General features: G+C 40.1%; 1 protein-coding gene across 1 annotated transcript in view; it reads left to right on the forward strand.

Annotated features, from left to right (window-relative positions):
* LOC140755325 (CCR4-NOT transcription complex subunit 1-like) overlaps positions 1-24,744 on the forward strand; it is a 33,401-nt gene extending 8,657 nt beyond the window's left edge. Inside the window, exons 5-16 of the mRNA XM_073090518.1 lie at positions 134-1,466; positions 2,152-2,325; positions 10,449-10,649; positions 11,489-11,650; positions 14,090-14,335; positions 14,999-15,115; positions 15,981-16,250; positions 18,033-18,208; positions 21,466-21,661; positions 22,102-22,248; positions 23,856-23,990; positions 24,394-24,744. Coding sequence (XP_072946619.1) covers positions 134-1,466; positions 2,152-2,325; positions 10,449-10,649; positions 11,489-11,650; positions 14,090-14,335; positions 14,999-15,115; positions 15,981-16,250; positions 18,033-18,208; positions 21,466-21,661; positions 22,102-22,248; positions 23,856-23,990; positions 24,394-24,648 — 3,412 coding nt within the window. The 3' untranslated portion in view covers positions 24,649-24,744. The remainder of the gene's footprint in view (positions 1-133; positions 1,467-2,151; positions 2,326-10,448; positions 10,650-11,488; positions 11,651-14,089; positions 14,336-14,998; positions 15,116-15,980; positions 16,251-18,032; positions 18,209-21,465; positions 21,662-22,101; positions 22,249-23,855; positions 23,991-24,393) is intronic.
* The last annotated feature ends 518 nt before the right edge of the window (positions 24,745-25,262 follow it).

Here is a 25,262-nt window from a genome sequence, read left to right on the forward strand (position 1 = left end):
ATGCAATCTGATTGAAAGTAGTCAACATCGCCTACGTTGACTACTTTCCATCAGGTAGCACGTCTGCTTTATCGTTAGGCTCAAATAAAAAAAATGGAGAACAAAGATTATTAACACAATATTTCCCTTCTAGGGCACCGACCACAACAACAGACGTGACTAAAATCGTAACATGCGGCCCTGGGGGTAGACCCTCTATCGCGAACGCGACAAACATAGACACCTTACTGACCGCCAACGATAAACAGGAAAAGATCATCGCTCCCCCAGAAGCGATACAAGACAAAACGTTCTTCATCTTCAATAATTTGAGTCAACTAAACTTACAGACGAAGTGTGAGGAGTTAAGGGAATTTATCACAGAGGAATACTACCCGTGGTTATCGCAGTATCTTGTTATGAAACGAGCCTCGATTGAGTTCAATTTCCATGCACTATACTCAAATTTTCTAGATGTGCTCAAAGTTAGAGCGGTGAATAACATGGTGGCAGCGGAAACCTATAGGAATATCAAGGTTTTGTTGCGAACTGAGAAGGGGATAGAGAATTTCTCGGACCGATCCTTGCTGAAGAATCTCGGGCATTGGTTAGGTGTTATCACGTTGGGACGTAACCAACCGATTCTGCATATAGATTTAGATTTAAAAGCGCTGTTACTCGAAGCGTATCACAAGGGTCAGCAAGAACTACTTTACGTGGTACCCTTTGTGGCGAAGGTGCTAGAATCATGCGCGAAAAGTTGCTTCAAACCACCAAACCCATGGACGATGGCGCTGATCAGCGTTCTGGTCGAGTTACACCAAGAACCGGATTTGAAACTCAATCTGAAGTTCGAAGTTGAGGTGTTGTGCAAGAATCTAAGTTTGGATATAACAGAGTTGAAGCCGACGATGTTTCTGAAGAACCCAGAGAATTTGAAGACTATTGAATGTCAGCTATCCTTAGAGAAGCAGACGAAAGTGCAGCAAGTGATGATGCCTCCACCACCAATGATACCAACAGACACGGGTGTGACAATACCGATCCCAGCTGCGTTGATACCGACAGAAAATATATCAGATATACTCGGTATACCTGAACCAAGGTTCAGCTACCAAGAAGTAAACTTCACGTCCAACGCCTTCGAACAAAAGATCACATACAATCCTCACATCGCGTTGTTACAAACCTATCCGCATCTAAAACAGTTCGTGAAACCCTCGATCGAGAGATCGATCCAAGAATGGATACACCCAGTCGTGGATAGATCGATAAAGCAGGCTCTGACGACCTGCGAACAGATTATCAGGAAGGATTTTGCGTTCGAACCGAATGAGGTTAGGATGAGGATAGCAGCACATCATATGATGAGGAATTTGACTGCCGCGATGGCCATGATAACGTGTCGTGGCCAAATTGTGAGCACGATTAGTACGAATCTGAAAGCGGCGTTCGTCACAGCTCTGCTCCCGACCACACAACATCAGGTGAGGTTATCACAATCTTTATACAAATGTTTCAATATATTTATGTTTACGGTAGCAAAACACGACAAGTGAGTATAAGAAATAAGTGCATTTGAGTGAAAAGTCATCATCAGCCCACTACTGTCCCACTGCTGGGCACGGGTCTCCTCTCAGAATGAGAAGGATTAGGCCATAGTCCACCGCGCTGGACAAGTGCGTATTGGTAGACTTCACATACCTTTGAGAACATTTTTTTTAAGATTTCTCAGGTATGCAGGTTTCCTCACCATGTTTTCTTTCGCTGTTTAAGCAAGTCATCATTAATTTCTAATACGCACGCATCCATATCATTTATTATTTCTATATAATTTCTTACAAGTTTCGTCTTATGTCATCTATTATCAGCCCCATCTTATCTTTTACCAGCCCATCTTATCTTCTACCAGTATCACCCAATTTTTACCTATCTTATCTTTTACCACAGAAGGACATGATAGAGAATACCTCAGCTGTTTTTCTTTTTGAATTCTGTTCATTACTTTTCAATGCTTTTACCGATATGAGCCAATCTTTTACCAACAAGATCCTATCTTTTACCAGACCCTTCTTATCTTTTACCTTATGGTAAAATGTAGTCTATCTAGTGTAGTGTAGATGTAGTCAACTCAACTAGTCAATCTTTTACCAATCTTATCTTTTACCACAGAAGGACATGATAGAGAACGCCTCAGCGGTCCTAGCGACAGACAATATGGAATTAGCCTGTGCCTTCATACAGAAGACAGCTGTGGAGAAGGCACTGCCGGAGATCGACAAACGGTTGATGAAGGACTATGAGATGAGGAAGCTTGCGCGTCAAGATGGAAGGTGCTATTATAATGTAAGTATTTTTTTTTAATATATGTTTTTTTTTATAATATAGGAGTAGCAGACGAGCATGCAGTCCACCTGATGGTAAGTGGCTACTGCCGCCCATGGACATCTGTAATCAACCCCAGATAGGATTAGATATTCCTACCTGAGGTCAGGCACAGATGCGCCGCTACCCCTGAGGACTAAGCTGGAACGCCTCGGAAAAATCTGTCTCCCTTACCACACCCTTCAAACCGGAACACAGCAGTGCTTAACATTGCTGTTATTAGGTAGATATAGGTGTGGCGGTGGTGCCGCCGGAGTCGAACTACAAAGGGTTCTACCACCTTCGAAACAGGTCACCTTCAAACAAAAATTGAACGTATAGTCCGCGCCAGACTGCTAGTCCGCTCTGAATATAGAAATGAATCGCGTCGCCATAGCAAATTGTATGACTACACCTGCGCGTAATAAGTTCAGAGCGGACTAGCAGATTGGCGCGGATTATATCTTTTTTCAATATAAGACGTTTTTGGTAGAAACATTAGTGGTTCGACTTTGGAGGCACCACCGACACACCTATTTCCGTTATGGCAGCAGTGTAACGCTGCTGTGTTCTGTACCCTTATCTGGAGATTTTACGTTTCGACAAATATAACTGTTAATAATAATAATAATATGCCTTATTGTACCCATAAAATAAATATACACAAGGAAAATTTATAATTTTAAAAATACAATAGGCGACCTTATCGCTAATCAGCGATCTCTTCCAGGCAACCTACAGGTGCGGAGTTAAAGTAACAAGAAATAGAATAATAGGTAGGGTGCAAATAACAGTTGTAAGGAATAAAATACAAATTTTGGAACAAATTATTGAAAGACATACGTATTTAAGAGAATTGAAATAGTTGCGTAAAAAGGTTTTGCCACGTCTCCGTGCTAAAATGTCCCTAAAATATTTGAAATAATTATTTATTTATTACGTAAATTACGCAGTATTACTGATTTATTCGTAAATTTTCTCTAAAAATGTTTTTATTTGTCAAGAATTCAAAAAAAGAACTTACTAATAAGCCGTTCGTGGATTCATTCAATTTCAAGGCGACGAAGTATCTTTACTAATCTATGTATAAATCTTACATTACAGTCGTCACAATCGAACAGGCCCATTTTGACACATGCCATCGCTACGACACTAAGCACGTGCCACACAAATCGATATCCAAAGAAACCGATTTTTACTACAAATCGATTATAGGGTTCGTACACAAAACTGCGATGCGACGTCGCATCGCAAAAATCTGCGAGCTCCCTCGACGCATCGCAAGAACTTGCGAATTGATTCGCATCGCACAGTGGTTGTTGTTGTTGGTCACCCTGAGAGACGCTACGCCGCACGATATCGCATCGCAGCAATTCGCATCGCAATTTTCTGCGTTGCGAATTCGCATCGCGTCGCATCGCAGTTTTGTGTTCGAGCCCATAACTCGTACTGTATACATTACTTAGCATTTTGTAAACAGAATATTTGTTTAGTATTTATCTAAATTATCTTAAGATTTAATAAAAAAGATAAATGAAATAAAAATAATTCGTAATTTTAAAATTAATCATTTTCAGAAGATTAAATAAAGCATGTCCGTGCGATCGTAACCTGTATTTATTTTTTAACCGACTTCAAAAAGGAGGTGGTTATCAATTCGGCCGGTATCTTTTTTTTTATTTTTATGTATGTATACGAATCCGCGTGTCTAATATAAGCGCCGACTTCAGAAATATGTACTAAACCAACATTTATTTGAATTATTTTTTACTTTGTAGTGACACAGAAGTCGGTTGTATATTTGTTAAAAAAAAAAAAATCATTTTTACATTCACTAAGACACAATGTCTCTATTATGTTATTGTTATGATGAAAAAGCGATAAAAAAATAATTATTGGTAATTTTAAGTTTCGATTATTTGGAAGTTAATCGATTATGGTGTCTTCCGAATGGTTTGAAGCCGCAAGCTGTGGCCGTAAATTGTCGTAAACTGCTAAATTACCAGACTGATATAACATTGCAACGACGCCCTATGATACTTTTTGATGGTTTCAATTGGTTTCTGGACACATTTTAATTGAAGTAAAATGTGTAATACAATTTATAGATTTTACTAGTTATTCTTGTTAATAAATTATTACGTTATTGTATGTTTAGAAGTATTTGACTTTCCAATTACGTGTTATACGTTATACGTTCATACAAAGTTAGTTCAAAAATTTTATGACATTAGGATGGCATGTGTCAAAATGGGCCTATTAAATTGTGACGACTATAATTACCTGATCTTAATGAAAGAGGTTATCTATCTAAGGTTATCTATATATATATACAGGGTGAATTTTTCAAACGGGCCTTCAGGGCCAAATCCGAAACTATAAGGATTAGCGAAAAATGCTGAAAGGAGTTACGAGGCCGATTTTGATAAAAACTAAAACTGCATCATTCGTTTTTAAAAAATATCTTTTTCCTTAGCCGGGAATCGAACGAGTTCATTTTGAAAAAAAATACACCCTCTATATTATTTCACTATCGGATAGTGTCGCTTATAAGGATCAAATTCTGGGAAGTAATGTTATGTGACAAATTAAAGGAAAAGGAAAATTTTAAAGAAAATACATATTTTTCCATACATTGGCATACTAATTCTTAAGGATTATACATAACAAATGATTTATGTATAATTTTTTAGAAACATACATAAGTCATACCATTGAAGAATTTGTTGGTTAATTAACTAATTATTCGATGTTATGACCATGACATATGGCTTAGTATGAGAAAGTAATAGTTTGGCAAATAAGTTACCGCCGTTTTTAGGATATTTTTTTTAATAAAAACAGATAACTGATTAGATAGTAAATCCTTATTGTTTGTTGTTTACAACTTCGTTTAAACGATAAATATGATTTTCTATATCTCTTTGTTTAGTAATCACTCGGATTTGACTCGAAAAAGTGATTCTCGCTAAATTGTCAACTTTACATCTGTATTAATCGAAACTCCGCCCATAGCAAGTTAAATCAATTATAATGGTCCTTAAAATAACCTTAACTAAGTCGGACATAAAAATATAAATTCTTGGATAACAAATCGTTCGCTTTCGAATAATTTGAAATATTGAGCCAAAAAATTGGTAATACGCGAAATGTTTTAATTGATGAATGGCGGGAACTTAACTGCCAAATTAATATGAAAAAATATGTGTTTTCTTAAAATTTAGGCTTTTCCTTTAGTTTGTCATTTATCATTACTTCCCAGATTTTGATCCTTATAAGCAACACTATCAGCTAGTCGAATAATATAGAGGGTGTATTTTTTTTTTCAAAATGAACTCGTTCGATTCCCAGCTAGGGAAAAAGTTATTTTAAAAAAGGAATGATGCAGTTTTAGTTTTTATCAAAATCGGCCTCGTAACTCCTTTCAGTATTTTTCGCTAATCCTTATAGTTTCGGATTTGGCCCTGAAGGCCCGTTTGAAAAATTCACCCTGTATATATATATATATATATATATATATATATATTTATACACGCACATAAGAAATATATATTATATATATATATAATCCTGTAAGGAATGACATGCGTTCTCCATGTTGCCGTCTAGGAGCGACTTTGTTGTCTATGGCGGGTTTTCTCCTCTCCCCCCCGAGGCAAAGGGAAAAATATGAGATGCCATAGATTCAAGATGGCGGCCGATTTAAAATTTAAAACTTTTTTATTTATTGACTTTACGCAGATGTTTGTTTCTTTTTCGAATAATATTCGGGTGGGCGTTACGATGAAATTGGAAAAAAATGAAAAACCAAGATGGCCGCCGAGATATTTGAGTTTAAAATTTTTAAATTTTCGAGGTGTTTTTGGGAGGTCGTATCTCTCGGGATTTTTAATATTTTGTTGCCATTTTTTTAAATTTTCTCGGATATATCCTCAATTTTGCCAAATCGGATTTTTTTTTTTTTTCAACAAGATGGCGGGTCGTCTGTTAGGCGATTTGTAAAATGTAGGAAAAAACGGATTTTTTGAAGTGAAATATTCGGAGGCTGGCAACGTTTGAGTGATTTGGTTTGTTCGGGGCGGTCGTGGGGCTCGGTCCGAAGTGTTGCCAGGTTTGAGTTTTTTTCTCCCCACTCTTACAATTTTTCAAACTTTTCATTCAAAAATATGAAAAGTAGAACGAGAAATATTTTTGATGAACATTTTTCACAGGAATATTTTTTTTGGCTGTCATAATGACATTTGACCATTTTCGTCGATGTCGACTGGCAACACTGGCCGCAGGAATTTTTTTTCAGTTTTACGAAAAATCGACTTCCTCGACCTGAAGGAGTGGTGGGGGGTGGGTTTGATGTATGAAAAGAATTTTTTATTTTCCTCCGTGTCTATGGGAAAAATCTGAAACTTTCAAAATTCAAGATGGCGACCGAGCTGGATTGGGCACCTTTTTTTTTTATTTTGCACCTATCCAAGATCGGTATCGTTTCCGGCTAACTTGAGGGCGACTGATACGATGAAATTAGAAAAAGTTGAAAAAACAAGATGGCCGCCGAGATACTTGAGTTTGAAATTTTTCATTTTTCGAGGTGTGTTCGCGGGGTGGCACTGATGTGTTTGTTTAAATATTTTTTTTATTTTTTTCGTTTTTTTTCTCGGATATATGCTCAATTTTACCAAATTGGATTTATTTAATTTTTTAACCAGATGGCGGATCGTTGGTCAGGCAATTTGTAAAATGTATGAAAAAACGCATTTTTTGAATTGAAATATTTTGAGGTTGGCAACATTTCAGCGAATCGCCTTGTATCGGGCGGTTGTGGAGCGTGACTTGAAGTGTTGCCAGGTTTAGGTTTTGTTTTCTTCGTTCATACTTTTTTTGGAACTTTCCATTCAAAAATGTAAAAAGTAGAAGGAGAAACATTTTTAATGAAAATATTTTACATGGGTATTTGTCAGGGGGGTCGTAATGACATTTGACCATTTTCATCCAAATTAACTGGCAACACTGGGAGCTAGATTTTTTTTTTTTACTTTTTTGACATTTCGAGTAGCCCAGCCTAAACTATTGGTGGGGGGTAGTAATAATGTATGAGATATTTTTTTGGTATATTATGGTGGTTATAGGAAAAATGGGAAACATACAAAATTCAAGATGGCGACCCCTCTGCGATTTTCAACTTTTTTTTTATTCTGCGCGCCTACTTGAGATTGGTGTTATTTTCGGCTAATTGTGGGACGACTGCTACGATAAAATTAGAAAAAATTGGAAAAACAAGATGGCCGCCAAGATATTTGAGTTTGAAATCTTTCATTTTTCGAGGTGTGTTTGTGGGGCCGTAGCGCGATGGTTTTAATAATATTTTTTCGACATTTTTATTTTATTGGCCGGAGTGTATCCTCAATTTTATCATATGGCAGTGTCATATTTTTTTAACCAGATGGCGGACCTTGTATCAGCCATTTTGTAAAATGTACGAAAAAATGCATTTTTCGAAGTGAAATATTTTGAGGTTGGCAACATTTGAGCGAGTCGCTTTGTATTGAGCGGTTATGGAGCTCGGCTCGAAGTGTTGTCAGGTAAAGTTTTTTTTTTCACCTTTCATACATTTTTTGGAACTTTTCATTCAAAAATGTGAAAAGTAGAAGGAGAAATATTTTTAATTAAATTTTTTCACAGGACTATTTTTTATGGGTGCCGTAATGACATTTGACCATTTTCGTCTTAATCGACTGGCAACACTGGGACACAGAATTTTTTTTCACGCTTTTCACTTTTTGAGTACTTGGGCGGAAACCGTAGACAGAGCATATAAGTAATGTATGGGAGATATTTTTTATTTCAAATGGACCCTATGTAAAAAATCGAAAATCCAATGTTGCCATATACAAAAAAATTTTTTTCATACAAATGCATTTTCTACAGGATTATCGAAGATTTCAGGCTGTTGCCACCATTTGACGTCATTTTTTTGTACGAGACGCTTAATGGCACTTATAGACTGTACCAATGTGTAAAAAAATATTTCAGTGTTGCCATACAAAAATTAAAAATTTTCATACATGTGCATTTTTGTATGTCACATTTCAAGCTGTTGTAAATTTTTGACAACGTTATAATGTATGACGTGTTTGTATGTACTAATAGACTGCACATTTTGGTAAAAAAATATTTTTGTGTTGCCATACAAAAAATATTAATTTTCATACATATATATTTTTGTACGTAATATTTCAAGCTGTTGTCTTGTATTGGTAACATTAGAATGTATGAGGCGTTTGTTGGTACTAATATTGTGCACATTTTGATTAAAAAATATCTTAGTGTTGCCATACAAAAAATAATAATTTTCATACATTTGTATTTTTGTATGTGGTGTTTCGGGCTGTTGTCTCCCTTTAAAGACCACCACCATCATGCCCAGCATCACTTAACGTCAGTTTTCTGTATGAGGCGTTTAATGGTACTTATAGACTGTACATATTGGTGGAAAAATATTTCAGTGTTGCCATACAAAAAATAATAATTTTCATACATGTGCATTTTTGTATGGCACATTTCAAGCTGTTGTAAATTTTTGACTACGTTATAATGTATCACGCGATTGTAGGTACTAATAGACTTCACATTTTGGTAACAAAATATTTAAGTGTTGCCATATAAAAAATAATAATTTTCATATATATGTATTTTTGTATGCAATATTTCAAGCTGTTGTCTTCTGTTGATATCATTAGAATGTATGAGGCGTTTGTAGGTACTAATATTTTGCACATTTTGATAAAAAAATATTTTAGTGTGGCCATACAAAAAATAGTAATTTTCATACATTTGTATTTTTGTATGTGGTGTTTCGTGCTGTTGTCTCCCTTTAAATACCACCACCACCAAGCCCAGCATCACTAAACGTCCGTTTTCTGTATGAGGCGTTTAATGGTAGTTATAGACTGTATAAATTGGTGGAAAATTATTTCAGTGTTGCCATATAAAAAATAATCATTTTCATACAAGTGTATTTTTGTATGTCATATTTCAAGCTGTTGTTTCCTTTTGATGTCATTCCAATGTATGAGGCGTTTGTAGATACTAGAAGTATTAACATTTGGGTAAAATAATATTTCAATGTTCCCGTACAAAAAATTATAATTTTCATACATATGCATTTTTGTATGTTATATTTATTTCAAGCTTTTGTATATTTTTGACAACCTTATAATGTATGACGCGATTGTAGGTACTAATAGACTTCACATTTTGGTAACAAAATATTCAAGTGTTGCCATACAAGAAATAATAATTTTCATATATATGTATTTTTGTATGCAATATTTCAAGCTGTTGCCTTGTATTGATATCATTAAAATGTATGAGGCGTTTGTAGGTACTAATATTCTGCACATTTTGATAAAAAAATATTTTAGTGTTGTCATACAAGAAATAACAATTTTTATAAATAGTTATTTTTGTATGTAATATTTCAAGCTTTTGTCTCCTTATTATGTCTTTAAAATGTATGGCTTATAGACAAAAAAATCACGACCCAAATTCTTGGTATTTTGCAAATATTAACTCATATCTTTTCCAAACAATATAGGGGAAAATATAGGGGAAAAAATGTAAAAAAATTTTGCACGCAAAACTAAAGAAGACAACCGTTCCGCGAGCTGCTTTAGCAGCGAGCGCACACAAGCGATACCTAGTATATATATATATATATTTCTTATGTGCGTGTGTATGTCACTGAACTCCCAAACGACTGGACTGATTTTGATGAAATTTGTTGTGTGCGTTCAAGGGGACTTGAGAATGGTTTAGATTCACAATTTAGTCCGTGGGAAAAGGTTTTTTTAATTAATTTTTAATTCGTAAGTAGTTATGGAATCGGAAACTATGCATTTGATCAAGTGATGATCTTTAGCAAAGTTGTTGTCCAAGAGCCCACGAGGGTTTGGGAGTTGGTAAGACCAATTTTCGACAGATGGCACCACTGTCTTTCCAATGCAGGTACAAATTTTCCGTTTTATGTATGTCATATTATTTCTTTAAAATGCGGGTGAAGCCGCGGGTACCACTAGTAGTAATATATATTTTTCTTCTTTGATTAACAGGAACTTTATGAGCAGAGGATCCCAACTAGGGTCCAGCCCCGTGTCGGAGGCCCCACTGACGTCCAGATATCGGTGTACGAGGAGTTCGCGCGCAACATCCCGGGGTTTCTCCCGGTGCGGGACCCCGGGGTGTTCGTGCCCAAGACGGGGCCCCAGGAGCAGATGCCTGTGACGTATGGGCAGCCTGTTGATCCCGCTCAGGTGAGTGGTGGGGGAAAGGGGGGGTGTGAGTGTTGTCTATAATATTCTAGGTGAGGGGGGAGGAGGGGGGGGAGAAAGGAAGAAGGGATACACGTCAAAGGTGATTTATAGCTGTTTTTCTTCTGGCGCGTTTGGGAATAATTATAAGAGTGTAGTTTTAAGAACAATTACATAAAAAATCGACACTACGGGGGGTCAAAGGTTTGTCTGTAGCATTCGGTATTTAGCCTTTACCCTAAGAGCACAGGGGGCCTCAGTCTAGGCCCCGCCATATGAGGGGCCCCGAGCAAAAAGTAAATTTTTGTGTGCCCAGAGAACCTGTCGTTCACGGGTCTGAGTATTCGCTATAGGTTTAAGGAGGGAGGGTTAATGTATTGTGTCACACATCAAAGTGTTTGAATTTGTACTTATTTTGGTGCATTTAGGAAGAATGATGATACGTGTATTATAGTGATTTTTTAATAAACTGATAAGGAAATGTCGAAATTATTATAGAAATAAAAATGTTTCTATAATCATTTCGATCGTTTTTCAATCTTAACTTCCAATGCCACACATACCGCCGTCCTTTTCGGAGTTGCTTGTTGAACGGTTCGAGCTCCCACTCTTGTCATCCGCAACCCCGGAAGCTCCTTCTAGTCGCCTCTTATGACAGGCAGGGGATACGGTAGCCCTATTCTAGTCCCGGAACTATAGAGATAAGGACAAACTTAACCTAACCTAAGCCTATTGTACCTACACTTCACTTTATTATTAAGGTCAATTCCCTATCACGACCGGTTCTCCTTGTGTCTTAGGACAAATTTAACCTAATCTAAGGCTATTGTATCACTTACCAGGTATACATAGACGAGCTGAGCGCTCTAACCCGTTGCGCGGAGGCGCTCTCTCGGGTCGACTCTGGTGGTCCGCTGGCTGCGAATGCACGTGCGCTCGCTGAGAGTGCCGCGCGGGCGAGGCGCGCGAGAGATGGGGGCTCCGCGAGGGCGCTGCTGAGGAGGGTGAGTAGGGGGAAGGGTGGAAAGGGGGTGTATGGATGGGAAAGTGTATTTGTGAGCGTGTGTTTGTTGGTTGGGGAAGGGAAGCGAGGATTAGTGCGTGTGTGTGTGTGTGTGTGAGTGTGAGTGAAAGTGTTTGTTGGTTGAGGGAGGGAAGGGAGGATGAGTGTGTGATTGTGCGCCTATGTAAATGTGAGGGTAAGTGTGTGTGTGTGTGAAAGAATGTGTGTTTTGTCAGGTGGGTATGGGGGTACATGAGTATGCTTGAGAGTACGTTTGTCTGTATGTACGTGTCTGTGTACGGTGTGTATATGCACACAAATGTGAGTGTAGCGTGCTGTCTGTGAGGTGCGCGCGTTGGTGACTCCGCGTATGTACAGTAGTTAGTAAGTAAGTGGGTGTGTGTATGTACGAGTTGAGCGCACTAACTCGTTGCGCGGAGGCGCTCTCCCGGGTGGACTCTGGTGGTCCGCTAGCTGCGAATGCACGTGCGCTCGCTGAGAGTGCTGCGCGGGCGAGAGGAGGGTAAGTAGGGGAAGAGGAGCGATTTGTGTATGTGTGGAGTTACACGTGTTTGTGTGAATGTGAGCGGAACGGCGGCTCCGTGCACGCTGCAGTCGAGGGTGAGTGTGTTTAAGGGGTGTCGGCGTTTGTGTGGAGAAGAGTAAATGGATCTGTGGGGAGGGCTTGTGTATGTATATGCGGGTGGTAAACGTCATTGCCAGTGTGCGTATGCGCGTGCGTGAGAGTATCTATGACGGTGTGTGTGCAAGCGAGTGCGTGTTCGTGTGTCTGTAGGTATGTGCGTGTAGGCATCAGAGAAAAGGTATATACGAGTGTATGTGTGTGCAAATGCGAGTCTGAGCATGCCGTGGGAAAATTAGGCGCGTCGGCGGTTCCCTGTGCGTACTGCCGTGGAGGGTAAATGTGTGGGGGTGCGGAAGGGAGAAGTCGGCGTGTATCTCTCGTCTTTTGTGCCCGTACGAGCGTATCATATCATAATTCTTTATTGCATAAATATGGTATTACATAGGATGTTGTACAATTTATAAAGTTCAAACATATTTCACCGGGTAAGGTATGCAATTTTAAGTTTTAATTTAAAGTTTTACATACTAAGTATTAATCTACATTACATTAAACACGTTACACTAATTTAACAAATAATTCATGTTAGAAAATGGAATACAATATTATGTCAATGTTATGTCAATTATAGAAATTTATGTCAATATTAAGTATGTATCATGTCAAATTATATACTCAATTAATTGTTATTCGAGATTATAATTATTATTATTAACGCTTCCTCCGTGTCAAAAACTCAGTTAAAGAGTAGAAACAATTCGTTAGCAACCAATTAAACATTTTTTTCCTAAACATTACAAAAGGTAGATCTTTAAATTCTTCAGGTATGGTATTATAAATTTTTACACACATGCAATAGCAATTCTTTCGATAAAGTTTGGTTTTACTTATTTGTGTTATTATCAGTTTATTTGGATGTCTATTGCTACGTTCGCTTATGTTATCTACGGTAACAAATTTGTAGTGATATTTTTTAACAAAAACGGCCATTTCATAAATATACAGGCAGGGCAAAGGAAGTATGCCTAGTTCTTTAAAAAGTGGTTTACACGATTCCCAAGGTGCAATACCAGTCATAGCTCGAATGCATTTTTTTTGAGCTAGAAATGCTTTATTCCCGTCAATAGAGTTGCCCCAGATAATGAGCCCATAACGTAGGTTTGAGGCAACGTAACCATGATATGCCATTAAAGCTGTCTTCCTGTCACAAGTTTTGCTGAGACGTCTAAGAACATAAACGAATCTATTAATTTTAGTACATACTTGATCTATGTGATTCCTCCAATTACAGTGGCAGTCTAATTCTAGACCAAGAAATTTTGTGGTGTTAGCGCGTTCAATAGATTGACCATTGTATTCTACATTCAAATTTAGCTGTTTTCCTCCCTTATTTACAAATTGAATGTATTTTGTTTTAGCTATATTTACTGTAAGGCAATTATATTCTAGCCATTCAATAATATTTGCAGTTGTCCTATTTACCTCTTCGTTGTGATTTATTTTATCTTTAGTTACTACAATAACGGAAATGTCATCGGCGAATAGCACACATTTGTGTTTCGTTACTCTGGGTAAGTCGTTAATATAAATAAGAAAAAGAAGAGGACCAAGTATGCTACCTTGAGGTACTCCACGAGTGTTAAGTTTGATAGTAGATCGATGAGCAGTTAATATTGAATGCTCATTGTATGACGATATCTCAACAAATTGTTTTCGTTCACTTAAGTAACTTTCGAGCCATTTTAACGCTACACCTCTTATTCCTATATGTTGTAATTTTGATAAGAGTATATGTGTGCCTTCGTAAATAGGAATATGCGCATGTGTTTATTTCTTCTATGTTTCCATCCGCAGGCAGTGGAAGGCTTCCTCGACAGCCAACCGGCCCCACCGGGCAACGTCGAACAGGCCGAGCTGGTGACGCGCTACCGCGACATCCACCTGCGAGTGTTGCGCCTGCTGGGCGACGCGCGCGTGTACGGGCGCGCGTGGGCGGGCAAGCACGTGGCGTGCGCGGCGCTCGAGTGCCGCGACGAGCTGCGCTACAACGCGGAGGCCGCGGACTGCCTGCGCGCGCAGCGGCTGCTCGACATGCCGCAGGTGCGCCGCGACGAATACTGACGAGTGGTGACGAATACGCAAGAGTCGTTTGTTGAGTATATCTGTAGGCTGCTAGGAACGAGCACGGCACTTAGGTTATTCGCGAATATTCGCCAAATAGTTCGCCGAATACACACGAATATACACGAGTAATTTGTTGAATCGCCATAAAAGATCTGTAGACAATATTTAGGTTAATTGCGAATATTCGCCAAATAGTTCGCCGAATAATGCCGAATACACACGAGCAATTTGTTTAATCGCCATGAACGATCTGTAGAAAATATTTAGATTACTCGCGAATATTCGCCAAATAGTTCGCCGAATATATACGAATAATTTGTTGATTCGCCATGATAGACCTAAATCCTCGATAATACTTAGATTAGTCGCGTATATTCGCCAAATAGTTCGCCAAACATGGACGAGTGTGTAAACCTTGCCCACGAACAGAACCTTTGATTCTCGATAAAAATTTAAAACAAATGAACTTCGCTAAAAAAATGAACATCGTGACAAATATCGCATACAGCCGAGTAGGATAGTAACACACTCATTCTAGCGTCTAATAATCGAATAGCGTCTGCTAGGTTAAGATACACGCCGTTTGCAGACGAATATAATAATAAAGACACTACAGTCAAATACCGATAAATAATAAAGACAAGAGACTGTATGAGACACGTGGCGTGCGCGGCGCTCGAGTGCCGCGACGAGCTGCGCTACAACGCGGAGGCCGCGGACTGCCTGCGCGCGCAGCGGCTGCTCGACATGCCGCAGGTGCGCGCGACGAATACTGACGAGTGGTGGCGAATACGCGCGAGGAGTTTGTTGTTGAGTCTTCTAGGAAGGGACAGCAATTAGGTTACTCGCGAATGTTCGCCAAATAGTTTGACGAATAGTGACGAATACACACGAATAATTTGTTGATTCGCCATGATAGACTTATATCCTCGACAATATTTAGATTACTCGCGAATATTCGTCAAGTAGTTCGCCGAATACACACGAATATACACGAGTAATTTGTTGAATCGCTAATAAAAGCTTTTTATTAGCGCGCAGCGGCTCCTCGACATGCCGCAGATGATTCATGCGGCGATTAGTTCGTTGAATAGCGCCGAGTAACTCACCGATTAACTCCGAGAATGGCTGTGGCGGGTATCGAATCTTCGAGACACATTTAGATACTCACGAACAATTCGTCGAGTACAAACTAACGATTATGTAAACGAAGTGCATGAGTACAGATACATAAATCCTCAATCTACACAATACACCCTACACTCACCGAAAAACGGACGAGCCGAGTTCGAAGAAACCCTTGTTTCTATTCAGTGTACTTGCTTAATACATAACCTTATTTACGTATTCAAATTTCAATTCGTCGAATATCTAATCCCACTGCTTGTCGAACATAGACAAATAGTCGCGTTACATTGTTCGGATACTCGAATTTGCGTCTATTCGTTGAATATTGAATGCCACGGATTGTCGAGCACAAACAACCAGACGCGGCTACGATTGTTCGAATATGTAAATAATCTACTCGCGTATTCGTTATGTGTCTCCTTGCTCGTCAAACATGTCCATACGACACTAACCAACGCAACAAAACTAACTACTAATTCCCATCTTGTTCCAGTACGACCTCTCCCTCGCCCAACTGATGGACGACGGCAAGAACTACGCGGCTGTAACATTCGCGATGCAACTCGTACAGTTATACCTGAACAGCAACGTGCAACCGGGCGAAGCGTTCCACCACACCATAGAGACGCTGATACGGGTGATGTCGTCCCGGTCCGCCCCTGAGGGGCTCGCGAGTCTGGTCGAGGCGATCAGGGTGAACCAGGACCCTAGGTGCGATGTGGACCCCACCGTGTATATACATCAGGGGATCATGCAAGTGCGGGTGAGTTTGTGTGTGTTTGTTAGTTTTGAATTTCGAATTTTGATCAGATACAGTTTTACGTCACGATATCCCGGTCGACCCCTACGGGGTTAGCGACTATTTTAGAGGCGAGCTGCTAGTGCGGGTGAGTTTGAGTGTGTTTATTAATTTTGAATTTCGAATTTATAAAATCACAATGACCAAGTATAGTCACATTATCCTGGTCGACCCCTTCGGGGTATCGTAGAGGGCGAGCAAACAAGTGCGGGTGAGTTTTTTATTTTTAAATTTTGAATTTTGACCAAATATAGTCTTACGTCACGATATTCCGGTTGACCCCTACGGAGTTAGCGACTATTGAAGCGGCGAGCTACAAGTGCGGGTGAGTTTTTGATTTTTAAATTTTGAATTTTGAATTTCGAATTTCGATCACATATAGTCATACATCACGATATCCTGGGATAATGGAAGTCAGAGTAAGTAGATATTTCAAATTTGGAATATTCGCTGAACAACTATACCTGAACAGCAACGTGCAACCGGGGGAGGCGTTCCACCACACCATAGAGACGTAGATACGGGTGATGTCGTCCCGGTCCGCCCCTGAGGGGCTCGCGAGTCTGGTCGAGGCGATCAGGGTGAACCAGGACCCTAGGTGCGATGTGGATCCCACCGTGTATATACACCAGGGGATCATGCAAGTTAGGGTGAGTTTGAGTGTGTTTATTAATTTTTTAATTTGGAATTTGGTCCAAATGTAGTCGTACGTCACGATATCCCGGTCGACCCCTACGGGGTTAGCGACTGTCGTAGAAGCAAGTATGTAAGTGCGGGTGAGTTTGAGTGTGTTTGTTTGTTTAGAATTTCTAATTTTGGCCAAATATAGTCGTGCGTCACGATATCCCGGTCGACCCCTACGGGGTTAGCGACTATTGAAGAGGCGAGCTGCAAGTGCGGGTGAGTTTGAGTTGAGAAGCTTTTTTAATTTTGAATTTAGAACTGGTGTTGTCGAAACTTTATGATATCTCGTTCGGCCCCTGAGGGGATAATGCAAGTCAAAGTAAGTTTTAGATACTTTTAATTTTGAATTTCGAATTTAGACAAACGTTATGATGTCCCGTTCTGTCCTTGAGGGGATAACGCAAGTAAGAGTAAGTTTTTGATTTTTAAAATTTCGAATATTGAACGGTTTTGGTCATACGCCACGTCATCCTTGACGGCCCCTCAGAAGCATAGACCTTACGATAGATAATATCATCGACACTGTAAATTACGGTTCGTTTTCGAAATATTTTCTAAATTTGCTCATACATCATACCTCCCATTATCCCCACCAGCCTCTGAGGGACTATTTGAGGTTCCTTACTTGCACAATCATATCTCGGGTTGATTATTCATGTCCATGGGCAGCAGTAGCCACTTACCATCAGATGGACTGCATACCCACTTTGTATGTATAAAAAAAGTTTATATATATATAAAAAAAAAATGTGAGCCGTCACGGGACGCCTGGCAGATGTGAAACATCGACATTATTTTGTAAAAGTAATATGCAGAAAAGAACATATTGTGATAGGAACTAAATATGTCATAATGATAAAATAAAATATTACGATTTTTTTCCAGATAACGATGACTATTTATTGAATTCGATTGCGCATGGCGACGCGTCGCCACACCGTACACACTACTGCATATAGACTGTATATATATACCATCGTATAGCGGCATGCGTCGCCACGCCAGAAATCTGTTTTACGTGCGGCTATAGATGTTTCATATCAAAAATGTTCCTCTTTCCAGGCCCGCGAATACAACGACCCCCAAGACCTGCAGGAGAAGACGGAGAACCTTCTCCGCGAGTGGAGAAGCTTCCTCCAGAGCCCGCTGACAGAGATCGAGATTGCGCAGAACTTCCACCTGTACGTGCACAGGATGGATATGAACGGGATACTCAACTCTGATGATACTATGACTAGGTGAGTTTCACTTACAAAACTTTGTAATACAAAAACTTAATTAAAACTAAGTACAAGTAAATAAAGTGTTGCAACTAGTGCCTACGCTAGGTTAGACCTGTGTTGTAGTCACCAGTACCCCACCCTTCGAATTAATAACATACAATTTAGTATAAGCATACATTATACTATCGGTAAGTTTTTAAGTTATTAAGATTTATAGTATTGTTAGTACTTGAAATAAGTGTGTGTATGTATGTATGTGTGTGTGATTATGTGTGTACGTGTGTGTGTGTGTGTGTGTGTGTGTGTGTGTGTGTGTGTGTGTGTGTGTGTGTGTGTTTGTGGTTTATAGTATTATATATAAGGAGCTGATATAATTTTTTCTGTCTCATCATATGTGTAATTGAAGAGCCAATTTGTTATACACTTTTTACACTTGTTTTTACAAAAGGAGTAAATTCCTAAATGCTTATTTGCTTTATTATACAATCTTGAACCAAGATAACAGCAGAATTTCTGAGCAAATTTTGTTTTATAATGCTTCGAATCACAAACAGCAAACTTTCGTCTTTTATAATTCGATTGATGTTTTGTGTCATATTTGACCACGGTATGCTGTTTAAGTATAGCGTTTAGAATAAATAACTGCCTTACTGTGAGAACCTTAGCATCTTGATAGAGTAAATTTGTCGGGTATAATCTAGGTTTAAACAAAGAAACTTTTAGAATTGTACGTTGGGCTCTTTCGAGTTTCAGTAAATGTGATTTGCTTGCACCTCCCCAAGATGTCATACAATATGTTATGATAGATTGGCAAAGGCTTACATAAACGAGTTTCATAATATTAATATCCGCTACATGGCGCAGTTTTTTAAAAATGTATATAAGTTTTTTAATTCTTTTTGTAGTTTCATTTATGTGATCATCAAATGTTAAATTATTATCAAAAGTAACTCCCAGATATTTTATCTTATCTGTTTGTTCTAATATGGGGCAAGAGCAGGTATCTAAATTACATGAGTCAAATGAGCATCTATGCGCAATAATTTTGAGGTTTAGAGATAGATTGTAAGAATAATTTCGGATAGAAAAAAGTATATATTTTGTTTTATCTATATTAAGGAATAGTGAATTTTGATTTAGCCATTGAGTGACTTTGTTGATACCTGTTTGTGCTTTATTTACAGCTTCATTCCATGAGTCCGCACAAAATGTTAAAGTGGTATCATCGGCATACGTTATAATTTTACAGTTTTCCAATTTCAAGCGGCAAAGGTCATCGATGTAAATGAGGAATAATGTAGGTCCTAATATGCTTCCTTGTGGAACGCCATACACAATTTGAGACTCGTCACTAATTATATTATCTATTTTTACAGATTGCACTCTTTTTAAATAACTTTTAAATAATTGTAGTTGTATTCCCCTGATACCTATGTTATCCAATTTTTTGATTAGCTTAGTAATGCAGACCGTATCAAACGCCTTTGCCAAATCTAAAAAAATTGTAACGCATTTTTGTTTTATGTCAAGTTTATTTACCAAAAAGTCAGTGAATTCATACACCGCATCCGCAGTAGAACGTTTAGCACGAAATCCATACTGTGCATTAGAAAGTAATTTATTTGTTTCCAGATAATTTATAAGCCTGTTATTGATAATTTTTTCTAGAACTTTTGATAATAATGGTAAAATTGCAATTGGGCGATAATTATTGATGCAGTCTCTGTCACCACTTTTATAAATTGGATAAACAAGAGCTTTTTTAAATGCTTCCGGGAATATTCCTGAATTTAAGCATAAATTAAAGATATAAGTAAGTGGGGAACTGATAAGGTGTTTGATATGTTTTAAAACTTTAGAGGATATGCCATCGGTTCCCGCACTACAATTGGTTTTGAGATTTGTGATAAGCGTCTCAACTTCTTCACAATCGGTTTCTAACAAAACGAATGATTTGTTTGTATTACATCTGTTAAAATAAGACAACCCTTCCAAGGAACCACGGGTGAATTTTGTTTTTGTAATATAGGAGTAAGTTTGTTTTTATAATATAGGAGTAGCGGACGAGCGTGCAGTAATAAAAAAAAACCAATGTGAGCCGTCACGGGACGCCTGGCAGATGTGAAACATCGACATTATTTTGTAAAAGTAATATGCAGAAAAGAACATATTGTGACAGGAACTAAATATGTCATAATGATAAAATAAAATATTACGATTTTTGCGCATGGCGGCGCGTCGCCACACCGTACACACTACTGCATATATACTGTATATATATACCATCGTATAGCGGCATGCGTCGCCACGCCAGAAATCGGTTTTACGTGCGGCTATAGATGTTTCACATCAAAATCCCAAAGGTATGTGAAGTCTACCAATACGCACTTGTCCAGCGCGGTGGATTATGGCCTAATCCTTCTCACACTGACAGACCCGTGCCCAGCAGTGGGACAGTAATGGGTTGATGATGAAGACGAGCATACGGTAAGTGGCTACTGCCGTATGGATATCTGCAATCAATCCCAGATAGGATTAATTTCCTACCTGAGGTCGATCACCGATGCGCCGCTATCTAAGCACTAAGCTGGAACGCCTCGGAAAAGTATGTCTATTAAATTAGATGTATAACGTTAATACCCTGGAAGGGGGGGAGGATGCTAGTGTGGGACGCTACGTGTGTCGACACACTGGCTCCTTCTCACCTCCAGGCGTCTTCCTCTGGCGCGGGGGCGGCGGCTACTACTGCTGAAAACACCAAGCGTCGTAAATATATTAGTTTATGCAATAACTATATATTTGTGGCGCTTGGTGTTGAAACTTTGGGTCCATGGGGTCCGGATGCTTGGCAGTTATTTAAACAGCTGTCAACTCGTTTGGTCGACGTCTCTGGGGACCCGAGAGCTGGCATGCATTTTGCTCAAAGAATTGGTATAGCAATTCAGAGAGGAAATGCTGCCAGCATCGTGGGGACCTTGCCCAAAGACAGTGATTGTGACAATTTTTTATGGTAGTTTTTTTGTTTTTATATTTTTGTTTTTCATTTTTGTATATATGTAAATTTTGTAAATAAGTTATTTTATATTTATAGTTTAATTTATTATTTTTAATTTTCTGTAAATTTAATTATAATTGTAAATATTTTTCAGTTAATAAAGATTTATTTTCAATTAAGATGTATAACTATTAAATTAGATTGTGTGAGTGTGCGTGTGTGTGTAAGTGTGTGCGGGAATGTACATTATTACAGTATCGTCATCTCTCTCCCTCAGATTCCTCCGCATCGGCACACAACTCTGTGTTCGACACGTGTACCGTCTGTTGGAGGAGGATCGCACGCGAGCACCGCGAACAGTTCGCCGAGAACGCTACTACACCGCCTGCGACTCGCTCGTGAAGCTCGCCGCGCTGCTCGTCAAGCACACGGACGGCGGTCACGCGGCGCCGAAGCTGAACCTGCTCAACAAGGTGAGTGTTTGTGTTACGTGTGGGCGGGTTGCTCGTGATGCTCGCCGCGCTGCTCGTCAAGCACACGGACGGCGCCGAAACTGAACCTACTTAACAAGGTGATTATTGTTTTTTTTAATATAGGAGTAGCAGACGAGCATGCAGTCCACCTGATGGTAAGTGGCTACTGCCGCCCATGGACATCTGTAATCAACCCCAGATAGGATTAGATATTCCTACCTGAGGTCGGCCACAGATGCGCCGCTACTCCTGAGGACTAAGCTGGAACGCCTCGGAAAAGTATGTCTCCCTTACCACACCCTTCAAACCGGAACACAGCAGCGCCTAACACTGCTGTTATAACAGAAATAGGTGTAGCGGTGGTGCCGCCGGAGTCAAACCACAAAGGGTTCTACCACCTTCAAAGTATATGTGATATAACTGTGTAATTCCTTCCCCAGGTCCTCGGCATCATAGCTGGCTGCCTGCTACAGGACCACGAGGACTGCGGCAAGGGGTTCCAGCAGCTGCCCTACCACCGCTTGCTGCTCATCCTGTTCCTGGATATGGTCATGGTGGAACCAGTGTTGGAGTCGATGAACTATCAGGTATGTGGAACTGAGTTTTAGAGTAATTTAAAAAATGGAGACCTTTTAATATGTAACTGGTACTAACGGTACCCGATTTTACCGTTTAAGATATTTATTTTCTAAAAGAGTACAACTCACTTACATAAGAAAATACATTTTCATTTTCAAATAAATACATCAAGCATCGGAACAAAATAAAATTCTTGAGATTATACAATTGTAGGTAGGATTGCATTATTAACAATAAGAATAGTGGAATATTACAAGGTGTAGGGTAAAAATCAAAAATGTTTCTACTTTATTAAGTATGGTTTAGATAGACATTGATAGAAGTCGTTTAAATAGAAATTGTGATGAAAAATATAATAATGAATTAAGTTTAATTATTGATAACTAACATATTTAGTGTTACCGATTTTCATTTATGTATTGTTCACCAAAGTGTTAATACACACATATCATAATCTGTTCTTCTGTTTAGGGTTCTGTAGCCAAAGAGTAAAACGGAACCCTATTACTAAGCCGCTGTCTGTCCGTCTGTCACAGGGCTCTATCTCCTGAACCGTAATAGACAGACACTTGAAATTTTTACGGAGTGTGTATAATAGTGGCTATTATAACAACAAATACTAAAATAAGAAAAAAATGTTGGAAATAAATGTGTGTCACTATACTTCCTCCTAAGTTGGTAACAGTCTTAAACAACTCCTCCCCATGTGATGACACACTCCTAATCATTAAATTTCTCCCCATTTCCAAGAAAGTGACATTAAACTTAAACGACTCCCCTTCCTTCCAAAGTATTGACAGATTCCTTAAGTTAAATTTCCCCCTCCTCCTTCCAAGGTGGTAATAACCTTCGAAATTTAAACCTTTCTCCCGCTTCCCAGGTGGTGACATTCTTGTTTTCCTTACCGACTTGCCACCCTCCCAGTTCCAAGGTAACACCCTTCTTAACCTAAAGGACTTCCCATCCTCAGATGACGACACCCTCCTAATCTTAAACGAAATCCCTCCCCCTTCCAAGGTAGTGACAACCTTCTAAACCTAAGCGATTTACCTAATAACCGCAGTGTTAGGCGCTGCTGTGTTCCGGTTTGAAGGGTGTGGTAAGGGAGACAGACTTTTCCGAGGCGTTCCAGCTTAGTCCTCAGGGGTAGCGGCGCATCTGTGGCCGACCTCGGGTGGGAATAAATAATCCTATCTGGGGTTCATTACAGATGTCCATGGGCGGCAGTAGCCACTTACCATCAGGTGGACTGTATGCTCGTCTGCTACTCTTATATTAAAAAAAAAAAAAGTTTGAAAATAAATGGGGGTCACCATACAAGAAACCTCTATTTTTCGACGTTTTTCGTTTTATATATTGTACTGTAATAGATATATAAGTTAAATTGATGAAGATAATGATGGCCTTCAAAACTTAAACGACTCCCCTCCCTTCCAAGGTACTGACAGCCTTCTACACATCCTCCACCCTTACAAAGTAGTGACAGCCTTCTAAACTTAAACGACATCTCCCCCCCCCCCTTCCAAAGTACTGACAGCTTTCTAAACTTAAACGATATCCCCCTCTTCCGAGGTGGTAACAGCCTTCTAAATTTAAATCTGTCTTCATGCCCCAGGTGGTGACAGCGTTCTGCCAGGCGCTCCGCACGGTGCGGCCGAGCGTGGCGCCGGGGTTCTGCTACTCCTGGCTGGAGCTGGTCTCGCACAGGACCTTCATCGACCGGGTGCTGGCCGGGATGCCGCAGCGGAAGGTACGTGGTGTCCAGGTGGTAGCAGTCCAACTGATGGTGAGCTACTGCCGCCCATCTATAATCAATCCTAGATAAGATTCCTACCTGAGGTCGGTTACAGATGCGCTGACTACGATGGTCGATGAAGAAACATACACAGAACTTGAGAACTTTTTTTAAGTTAAAAAACTTTTTTATTAACTCTGAACTTAGCTTATAAAGCGTACACACTTTTGAGAACTTTTTTTAAGAACGCAATTGTATTTTTGATAGTAAATGGCGTTGAACGAAATCAAAACAAATAAAAAAAAAAACATTTTGACAAAAAGTGGAGTAGGCTGATTTGCGAATTAAGGTATCAAAATGTATTTCCCTAATTCCCCGACAACTTAATACATATATATGTTTTCTTTTAATCCCTCAGGGCTGGGACATGTACGCGACTCTCCTGATGGACCTGTTCGAGTTTCTCGAACCGTTCCTCTCGCTCGCCGAGCTCCCAGCGGCCGTGGCGACGCTGTACGCTGGCCTCGTGCGAGTGTTGGCTGTGCTGCTGCACGACTTCCCGCAGTTCCTCTGGCAGTTCTGCGAGCGGTTAGCGCGCGGCCGCGGTCCGCCGCGCCTGCTGCTGCAGCGAGACGCCGCGGACAAGCTCAACGCGGCCTCGGCGAGACCCTAGTGACGTCAGCGCAGACGGCGGTGACGTCAGCGCAGCCGGCGTGCAGCGCGTCAGCTGTGACGTCACCACATCCGGCCCGCAGTGCATCCCCGATACAGACGCATCAGCTGTGACGTCATAACAACCGGCCCGCGACACGCCCCAATGTAGGTACACACGCGCCGCCAGCAGCGGATGACGTCATAACATCCGGCCCGCGCCGCGTCTCCTATATAGACACTCGCTTCAGAGAATGGATGACGTCACGACGTCCGACTCGCGCCGCGCACCCTATGACGTCACGATATCCGGCTGGCGCCGCGTCCCGCGTAGAGACACTCCTGTGGCTACTAGCTTAGACAATGAATGACGTCACGACGCTCGGCGCGCGCCGCGTCCCCACCGCAGCCACGCGGCCCGAGCGGCGCTGACGTCACGACCGCCCGCAGTTCCTCTGGTAGTTCTGCGTACAGATCGCGCGGACAAGCTCAACGCGGCCACCGCGCGCCCCTAGTGACGTCAGTTGTTGACGTCACTAACAGCCGGCCCGCGACACGCCCCCCATAGCGGCTGTCTTACACAATGTATGACGTCACAACACCCGGCGCACGCCGCGTCCCCAATAGAAACACACG

The sequence above is a fragment of the Epargyreus clarus genome, unplaced genomic scaffold (genome assembly GCF_041222505.1).
Source record: "Epargyreus clarus isolate Ecla_fem2 unplaced genomic scaffold, WU_Ecla_fem_2.2 ptg000033l, whole genome shotgun sequence".
Classification (NCBI taxonomy): Eukaryota; Metazoa; Arthropoda; class Insecta; order Lepidoptera; family Hesperiidae; genus Epargyreus; species Epargyreus clarus.